The following is a 10,173-nucleotide window of genomic DNA, read 5'->3' as shown; positions in this document are numbered from 1 at the left end:
GGCTGCCCTGTTGGCACAGAGCAGTGAGAGCTCAGCCACTGACTCTTGTGGCAGGATAGCCCGCCATGGCACCAAGCTGCCCTATGAGCCTCAACATGAACCCTGAGATATTTGTGAGGAATAGGAGAAGAGATGGAGTTACAAAGAGGATAGAGAGGATACACTAAATGCTGTGGGTCTGCAAAGCTCTGCAAAAAGGCAAGGAGGTCTCTTCTCAGCTGCGGGTGTTTCTGCCCTGACTCCCCAAGAGGCGAGAAGTTTGTCTGCTATGTTGTCACTGTGCCCAAACTGGCAGGATAGGTCTGTGGATGCTGATCCTAAGCCAACCAGCACTATGCAGCCAGTAATAGGAACAAAGGCACAAAGCAGAGCGCAACCAGCGGCTGGGTATTGACCACAGACAGGAGGGAAGCATTTGCCAGACAACTCCAGATAAAGCAGAGACTAAGAGTGTAAAAATACCCTGGGATTTTTCCATCGTTGTCATTCACAGTGTAGGTCCCAGAGCATCAGATATGGTTGTTATAAAAAGAGAAGTGGGGGAGTGCTTTAGCATGGACTTTTCTGTTCTGTTTCATGACACTCTTCCATTGCAAATTTAAGGAAGGATTGACAATATATGATCTACTCTGTCAGGGGCTGGAGAAAGACTGCGATGTGTGGGGCACTGCACTGTGTACAGGGGATGGAGCAATGGAGGTATTGCCCCGGCACCAAGCACCTTGACCTTATTATCCTGCAGATCCCTTGGAAAGGGACAGCAGCAGCCCAGCCCCAGGTGTCTGCTTGGGGCCAGAGCAGAACTGGGGTGGCAGCGTGGGCTGGTGTGATGGCTTGTGCTGCTGGAGCATGGTGTCACATGAGAAGAAGATGACCGCAGCACCATGGTGGCGTCCCTGGCATTGTTCAGTCTAAGACACAGGAGTGGTAGAGTGGTTGGGAAAGAGGGAAGGGTAGCACAAGCTTTGGGGTTGGAGGCAGCTGCTGGCCTCCGAAGACCCATCTGGCTGACTGTTTCAATGCTGCAAGGCAGTGGCTGTGATATACACGCTACAGCAGCTTTCAAAAGTGCTGGGGGGCTTCTGCAGGTCATGAAACACGGGTGTTCATGTACACCCAGGACAGGCAACAGAGGGATGGGGAGGCATCTGTCCTGGCTGCAGCCTCCTGCCTAGCATCTCTCATTGCTGCACCTACCAGCTTGGTTTCATACCACTCCATACGAGTTGCCACTGACTCTGCAACTTCCCCCTTCATATGTGGGTCTCAGGAGGCAGGGCAAGCTCCAGGAAATGTCTTCAGGCATGCTCTGGATTCATGCCTCTGTCCTCAGCCAGACTTTTCTCCCCCTTGTCCATGTGACAGGCTACCTGTTCAGGATTTCTTTTGCTGGAGACATCTCTGAGCCTTCCCCTTTCATTCCATTTGTGTTTAAGGTTTCCAGGTTGCAATGGGACCTCTTCATAGCCATTTGAACAATGTTTACATAGGGTTTGAGCTCCTGGTAAGCCCCCTGGCCTTGCCAAATAAGTGGCATCAATTTTACCAGCAGGGATGTCAGTGGTGGTCCTGGTGCACCTGCTGCTGAGGAGGAACAGTGACCTAGTGTGGTAGCAGTCTCCAGACCAGGTGTTTCTTGCCTGACTATCTGTCCTTCCCATGGAGGCACCACACACTGTGGAGGTGTGTTGGGGTGGAAGTGGGAAATGTGTGTGTGTGTGTGGTTGTCTTCTGGCTCGTGCCACTCTGAGTTTGTGGCACTCAGTATTACTAACACCTCCCTGTGCCAGCTGGCAGTTGGGGATGAATCAGATTGGCATCACCACAGAATGGACCCTTCACTGGCCGTTCAGCTTAGACTGATGACTGTGACCAAAGTGCTGGTGGTGTCTCCTGCCCCTGTCCAGGGTGAGCCCCAGCCAAGTGCCAGTGACTTGACCTTGCTGATGGACAGGTCTCAGTACCCAGTGGGACAGGGTTGTCCCCTCTGACCCATGCTGCCTGCCCTGGCTGGATGGTCCCTGTCCCTCCATCACACTGGAGGTCCCAGGTGGCTTCATGAGCGGCTCTCTGCTCACTGGAAGCATCCCCAAGCTGGGGTCTGCTCTGTGGCCAGGAGGACAGTTTATCCTCATACTGCCAAAACAACATTTTGCAGTTTTTGTGGTTTAACCCCAGCAACTTAAGTATCACTCAGCCTCTCTCTCCCTCTCACTGCCCCCAGCCCCACTGGGGAGGGGAATCAAAAAGAAAAGATAGGCTTTGTGAGTTGAAATCAGAACATTTTAATACTTGAAACAAAATATAATAATAATAAATATGTTAATTATATTAATATAGTCAACAATAATAATAATAGTAATAGTAATAATAAGCACAGAGAGAGAGAATAACAGGACCCAAGAGAAACAAGTGATACACAACCCAATTACTCACCACCCAATGACCGATGCCCAGCACATCCCCAAATAGTCGTCACTACCTTCCAGTTATCTCCCCCAGTTACGTTCTGGGCATGATGTCCTATGGCACAGAATATCCCTTTGGCTAGTTTGGACCAGCTGTTCTGGCCATGTTCTCTCCTGGATTCATGTGCAGCTCCTCAGTGGCAGAACATGGGCAACAGAAAAGTCCTTGGCTTGGAATAAGCCACTACTTAGCAACAACTCCAACATGTCTCTGTTATCAGCATTATTCTCATACTAAATCCAACACTGTGCTGGCTACTATGAAGAAAATTAATGCAGTCCTAGACAGAATCAGGACAGCAGCTGATTGCTTCCTCCCCCACCCTGCTTCTGACAACTCAGCACACATGGAGCTCGATGACATCACAGACCTTGGAACGTTGGTGGTTCCAGTTGTCCACAGAGTAAAGATGCAGAGCTATGTGGTCCTTCTCTCCCTCCTGAACATCCTAGTGTTCTTAACAGAGGGATTTTGGTGGCAACAACAAGCATTGCTGAGGCTGCAGAAGGTGGCGCACTGCTTGTCAGTGTCAACAGCCTGCATGGCCTACACTCCAGGAGGACAATTTGGATTCTCCTGCTTGCTGCAGCCCAGAGCATCCTGAAAAATGTCACAGCCATTTCACATCTTTGGGCTAATGATGATGGTCTACCCAGAATCTCAAGGCTTGCAAGGTGATGATGATGATGATGGTGATGATGACAACAGTGAAGAATCAGAGAACTCTTACCACTCTGAGCTTCCTTCACCCTTGTGCAAGAGCAGTGACAGCACAGATGACAATCAGACAGAGGACATGGGAGAACCCACCTCATTTTCCCTAACTGCTGGGCACTCTTACACTGTGAAAGATAAACAAGTCGAGTTGGCCAAGCATGCGCTGGAGCTTGAGGAGGAAGATCAGAAGTTTCAGGAACCATTTTACAAAGACATGGGAATGTCTGACAGCTTGGCTGGAGATGAGGAGGCCAGCCTGACCTATCAATTTCCTGGGCATCAGAGGTTGCCTGCTCTCCGAAAGACCAGAACAGCACCAAGTGGCTTCCATGACTCTTTCCAGCACAGCTCAGGCCAGCCCCTGGGGACAGAGGACATTGCCACACAGGCCCATGCCAGTGATGTGGGACACCGAGAGAGCACCACGGGAGTAGAGCCGCACGTGCTGCATGAGGAGGATGGTGAGGACAGGGAGCCCTATCTCTGCAGCTGACCTACGACTCACTCTGGCAGGAGAACAGCATCCTCAGGTCAGAGAACGAAATGCTCAGGAATGTGAACCTCGTGCTGATGTCGGAGAACTTTGCACTGAGGCAGGTGTTCAAAGAGCTCAAGAAAGACAGTGCTGTGTTCATGGAGGAGGACATCATGCTCAGGGAGGAATATGACATGCTCAGGGAACAGTATGACAGGCTCAAGGGTGAGAATGCTGTGCTCAGGAAGGACAATGCCATGGTCAGGAGAATGTTGAACACCTTCCAGAACAATTTGAAGAGACAAGCATGCATGGTGGCAAGCCTACAGGATCAGCTGAAGACTAGCCAGGCTGAACGAGAGAGGGAAGCCCGAGAGATCCAGTCCTTAGTCCAGCAGACTGAGTGTCAGCTTCAGCTAATGACCCAGCAAGCTCTGGATGCCGAAACAAATGTGGAGACTGAAGCAGAAGATCTTCATTCTCCAAGGACAGCTGGAGAGATGTAAGCTGGAGAATGAAAACCTAAGAACAGACTGGCCTGGAAGCAGTGAAGCACAACTTAGACTTCACCAGGCAAAACCCTCTCGAGCTCATAATGGGCAAAGATGGCTCCCTCAGGCAGCTCCTGCCTCAGGAATGCTGCCTGTTATATAGGTCCTTGAATCTACCAGAAAAATTCTCAAATTTTGAGCAGAGAAAGATCTGAGTGCAATTCTGTGTGAGTTCCATGGATTTGTGCACAGTCCAAGGCCATTGGTCTCCCACTTGCAACCATTTACTGCAAATAAAAGCATTTACTTTCCCATTCTCAAATGTGTGTGCTCTGACTGGTTGCCTTTATCCTTTGTGGAAATATTTTCCTTGTGATTAAGTACCAATTGCAGGTAGTGATGTGGCTTTAGATGCTGATATTCTGTTTGGGCACTGTGGAGCCAGCAGCTAAGGCTGCCCAGGCTCTGAGCTGCATGGTCCAACCATGGTGGACTCTGTGCAAGAGGCTCTGCCACAGCTCCAGCTGACATGAGCTCCCATGTAGGAGCCAGGAGGAAACCCAGCACCACAGGATACAGCGCTCTCACACAGCATTGTTCATCCCATCCCACAGCTGTACCAGCCTGAACTGGAGATGAACAAAGCCCTTGTATTTCGTCTTCTTCCTTCGCCCCTTCTTGGGAAGGAGGGAAAGGTGAGGAGCAGAGATCCAGGTGTTGCTGCACATGGTTTCACAAAGCTTCTTAGGTCCTCCTTCCTTCCTTTTGGAGTTGACTGCTGCCTGGGCCAGAAATCCAAAATCTCTAGAAATGGTGCGCCTGGTTCTGCAGCTGGAGAAAGAGAGTTGTTGGTTGTAGAAACTTTCAGGAAATTGTGAATTACTCATATGTATGAGCTGTGACAGTGTCTTCCCTGTGTTATTGGGGTCAGTGCTGGCTAAGGATGAGTTTGGCATATCCAGGCTGGCTGAGAATGATGCCAGTTGAAGAGGATACCCTTCCTCTCCTGGCTGGGGCTGGCATAGAGGGATGTACCTAAATTGCCCACCTTTGCCACCTCCCAAAGTCATGTGGACCCTGCAGTCTGAATTCATCATGTAATCACTCTAGTTATCTTTACCCCAGCAGGACCATCTGTGGGTATGAAGTGACCTCTCTTCATTACAGTAACATTTCTGATTAACTTAGGTTACCAGTCCCAGGGTCTGCTAGATTTACCCGGCTGCACAGCAAAAATTCCTGGCCAGACCAACTTCATAAAGACTTGGATGCTGCAGGATAGTGAATTGGTGGAAGCTGACAGAGTTCAGTGTCCAAGTGCTTTTTCCTGATGGGGATTTTTGGGCAGCTGTTCAGTTTTGTCTCTGTATGGTGAGTTGTGGATTACAAGGTTGTTTTCTTCTCCTGGTGTCATAGTACCCTTGGTCTGAACAACCATGTTTGTGTTGCTGCAGAGCTTTAACTACCTCAGTAACTGAGTAATCTTCATCCCATCAGAGGTGGTGTCTGGATCTCCTTTCTTGCAACTTTCCAGTCCACGGTCCTAACTGAGGAAAGCCGGTGGGCACCCCTGGCCACATGCAGCCCCATTCTGCAGCACTGATGATGAGACAAGAATGGTTCTCACCAGCTTTTCCATCCTAGGCAACATAATTTGCTGTTCATATTTCCTGTCTGTGGACAACCACTTGCAAACAGCTCTAAGCCTTACATTTGATCTGAAAATCCTTGTATTTTTTCCCATATCTGGCAACCAGTGGTTGTTCATTGGGGACGCTGGGAGGAAGCAAACTAGCTGGCTCCATCTGCATGTGCACTCTACATTGGCTGCTGTAATCCAAAAACTACAGTGCAGGATTAGCATGGGTATACAAAGCCCTTCCTAATCTGTGAGTCATTACCACCTCAGTGCATTTCACTTCCCAGCAGCTCTGGGCAGGTGGAATAAGTTGGCTTCCCTACTCTTCTGTTCTGGGAGGAGGACTGGGTTGGGACATCTGCCTGACATCCTCCCAGGACTCTGGTGCTGAGCTGCTCCTTGGATGCTGTAGTCAGGGCATCTTGCAAGGTTTGTTTCATCTAAGTGGCTTCTTCTTGGCTACCCCTGAACCCTTTCTTTCCATCAGTTCTTTTCGGCTCTACCCATTGCTTTCCTTCTTTTATTTGAAACTGTTGGGGGCAGGAGGGTGGGGGGGCGGGGGGGGCGGGGGGGATGTTCTGCACACCCTGGAAAAAATCCCCTCAGGGTTAGGCTGGGCTGATGTGACAGGGTGGAGGAGGTGGGAATCCCTGAGGGGCTGCTGTGCATACCTGTGCTTTGTTATTCCTTGTGTGAGAGGTATTTAGCCTGGCTGAGCTCTCTTCCTGATGTAAGCTCTGATATTAATATAATGGCTCAGGGCGAGGGCCCTGTGAGCTGCTCAGCTGTGGTGCCCTTGATCTGGAGAGCAGTGACTGGCCGGCCCTGCTCCTCCCTTGGTAGGGGGTGCTGGGGACCACGGAGCACGCAGTCTGCAAGCTGTGCACCCAGTCTGCATCCATCAACTCCTCACCTGCCCGAACCAGGCTGCAGCAGGTGCCCCAAGGAGACCTCCCAACAGACCCTGTGCAAAAGGCTGGGAGCCCTGTGCCCACCCACCACTCTGGACTGGGATGGGTGCTGGCAGTGGAGGGATGTGACTGGGTTTTGCTTTGCCCTTCTCTGCCAGGTGTGTGCCCAGGAGCAATCACAATGCCAGCGCTGGTCCCAGCTCACCAGAGATGAAACCTGGAGCTGACCAGTCCCATGTGAGTGCTGCTGCATGAGTTCTCACTCCCTGCCAGCTCCCAGGCCCCTGACATCTGATGACAGAGCGAGCCATGGGCAGCGTCCGAGTCAATCGGTGAGTAACCCTCCTCTAGAGACCTGCTGCTGCTCAGAGTGACCTGGTCCTCCTCATCTGGCCCCTCAGACCCTAACTTCAGACTGCCTTTTAATACATTCTTCTCAAATTACCTGTCAGCGGCTTTCCTGTTCCAAGGAATGACTCCTTTCTCCTTCTCCAATCCAAACCATGCTATATGTAGAGGTAGTGCTTGGAGGAATACTATGGAGGAGAAGCAAAGCACTGCATGGTGCTGGACCAGAAATTACACATTCCAGCAGCACTGCAGAAGCCACATATTCCCAAGAGTCCAGCCACCAGTGCCATCTTTGTGTGAGATGTGGATGGAGGCCCACACTGGAGGACTCCAGCTGACATATCAACACTGTGGGGTGGGAGGGAGACACTCCCAGGGTCCTGTGAGGCTGCAGCTTGTCAGGCATGAGGGCAAATCAGTCTTTGTGCTTCAGTGCACTCTCTTGATTTCTTTAGTGGTCAGAGCACCTTCTGCAACTATATCTTTAAGGAGTATCTGCAACTGTCACAGGATCACATGAGGGGCACTGTCAGAGCCAACTGCAAGGGAGGGGAGCCAGAGGGACAAAGGTCTCCCAGAAAGTGTGTGTGTAGCTTTTGCCAAGGAAACTGCCAGTGCTTTTGCTGTTGATTTCCAAATTACACCTTGGCTTTGGATAAGGGATGCTGGAAGACACACATGTTGCTGTGGCAACAGAATTGTCCTGAGTGCAGGAAGCATGTAAACATTGTCACCACACACATGAAATTAGTGAGCAGAGCAGAGGAGAAAAGAGAAACTACTAGCCTTGGGAGTTTGAGGGCCAAAATGTGGTCAGGCTGTGCTCAGGCTTGCTCCCAGGCTTCCTGGCTATTGCAGCTGCTGTTACGTTTCAAAGTCTTGTACCCCTCCTTACCATAAAGGCTGGAAGGTACCACAGAGCTACAAGCTGCTGCTGCTTTGCTGCTGTCAGGACTTTGCTAGATGCAACCTCCTGGCAGCAACACTCAGTGAACTTTGCAGCTGATCTCCACCAGTTTGGTCAGGTTGGCACCACAGTGCAATAATTACTGAAACATGCTGTTGTGAGATCCAATAGGGTGGTAGTGTAGCCGTGTGAGCCACTCACGTCTTCTGCCCTTGCTGTCTCAGTGGTTGTTGTTATCCTTCATGTATTCCTGATGGAAGTGCCTGTTTCTTCTCTTCCCAGATACAGCATTGTTTCAACTGAAGAGGACGGACACAAGGTCTCTACACTGGGCAGCATGAATGGGCACAGCCGGAACGGGAAGGGTCATGCTCCCCGGCGGAAGCACCGCAACCGTTTTGTGAAGAAGAATGGCCAGTGCAATGTTTACTTTGCCAACCTGAGCAACAAATCTCAGCGCTACATGGCCGACATCTTCACCACTTGTGTAGACACACGCTGGCGGTACATGCTGATGATCTTCTCTGCTGCCTTCTTGGTCTCCTGGCTCTTCTTTGGCTTCCTCTTCTGGTGCATCGCTTTCTTCCATGGCGACCTCAATGCACCGGCGGTGGTAGGTAGTCCCTCTCTCCTCAAGCCCTGCATCATGCACGTGAACAGCTTCCTGGGGGCTTTTCTTTTCTCAGTGGAGACGCAGACAACCATCGGGTACGGCTTCCGCTGCGTGACTGAGGAGTGCCCACTGGCTATCATGGCAGTTGTGGTGCAGTCCATCGTGGGCTGTGTGATTGACTCCTTCATGATTGGCACTATCATGGCCAAGATGGCAAGGCCCAAGAAGCGGGCCCAGACTCTCCTCTTCAGCCATCATGCAGTCATCTCTGTGCGGGATGGCAAACTGTGTCTCATGTGGAGGGTGGGCAACCTGAGGAGGAGTCACATCGTGGAGGCCCATGTGCGAGCACAGCTCATCAAGCCCTACATGACGGAGGAAGGGGAATACCTCCCTCTGGACCAGCGGGACCTAAATGTGGGCTACGACGTGGGTCTTGATCGTATATTTTTGGTCTCACCCATTATTATCGTTCATGAGATTGATGAGGAGAGCCCCCTCTATGGGATTGGTAAGGAAGAGCTGGAGACGGAGAATTTTGAGATTGTGGTTATTCTGGAGGGGATGGTGGAAGCCACAGCCATGACCACACAGGCACGAAGCTCTTACCTTGCTAGTGAAATCCTTTGGGGTCATCGCTTCGAACCAGTTGTGTTTGAGGAGAAGAACCACTACAAAGTGGATTATTCACGCTTTCACAAGACGTATGAGGTAGCTGGCACACCTTGCTGCTCAGCCCGGGAGCTGCAAGAAAGCAAGATGACCATCCTACCTTCTCCACCACCTCCCAGTGCCTTCTGCTATGAGAATGAGCTGGCACTTGTCAGTCAAGATGAGGATGAAGATGATGATGAAGTGGGTGTGGTGTTGGGGGGCAACACCAAAGAGGAGGGAGGTATCATCCAGATGATGGATTTTGGAAGCCACTTGGACCTGGAGAGACTCCAGGCAACTCTGCCTCTGGATACAATCTCATACCGCAGGGAGTCAGCCATCTAACTCCTCCAGCCTCCCCGTTCCGCACCCATTGCCCACAGTCTCCTCTGTTCCATACCCATACACTGGATAAGTCCCTTCACCACCAAATAATGCCTCCCATGATTTTCTCTCAGCCCTCAAATACACCAAGGCCTGGAGCTGCTCTGATATACTCCTTTTCTCATGAGGTCATACTGCCTGGGAGAGGAGTGAGGATACACTACTCTTTCTGGGCATGCAGCTTGGGCTAGAACCCCTTTCCTGCCCAGAGACAGGAGAGCAGCAGGCCTGGTTTCTTGTCTCTGGAGAGGTGACAGGAGTCCCCGCCTTCAGTGGACAGATTGGGACCCCCAGCAAGTGTTTCTGCTGCTGAGGCAACAGCAGACTTTCTGTCCCCTCTCACTATGGGTAGGCCCCATGGCTGTCAAGGGTCATTGCCATCACTGGGAGAGGGGCAACACCTAAGCACTGATCAGATGAGGATAGATGGGAAAGTCTGGGACTCCTGGAGGGAGTGGGGAAGGATCTCAAGAGAGGAGTTTACTTGCATGTTTGTTGCTTGTTGCACATGATTCTGTATCTAAAAGAGAAGGAGAACTGAATCAATATTCTTCCACTGCAA

The 10,173-nt window shown here is 50.9% G+C and overlaps 1 protein-coding gene across 1 annotated transcript; it reads left to right on the top strand.

Annotated features, from left to right (window-relative positions):
* Nucleotides 1-8,282: 8,282 nt before the first annotated feature.
* On the top strand, nt 8,283-9,776 carry KCNJ4 (potassium inwardly rectifying channel subfamily J member 4). Its single transcript, XM_083858766.1, has one exon. The coding sequence runs from the start codon at nt 8,298-8,300 to the stop codon at nt 9,570-9,572; it is 1,275 nt and encodes a 424-aa protein (XP_083714892.1). The 5' UTR covers nt 8,283-8,297; the 3' UTR covers nt 9,573-9,776.
* Nucleotides 9,777-10,173: the final 397 nt, after the last annotated feature.

This window comes from Zosterops lateralis, assembly GCF_965231275.1.
Source record: "Zosterops lateralis genome assembly, chromosome: 4".
Classification (NCBI taxonomy): Eukaryota; Metazoa; Chordata; class Aves; order Passeriformes; family Zosteropidae; genus Zosterops; species Zosterops lateralis.
This window is presented reverse-complemented; position numbering and strand designations above follow the sequence as displayed.

What these genes read in the sequence shown, in the direction of transcription:
- KCNJ4 (XM_083858766.1), top strand. Translation starts at nt 8,298, where the DNA reads ATGAATGGGCACAGCCGGAACGGGAAGGGTCATGCTCCCCGGCGGAAG.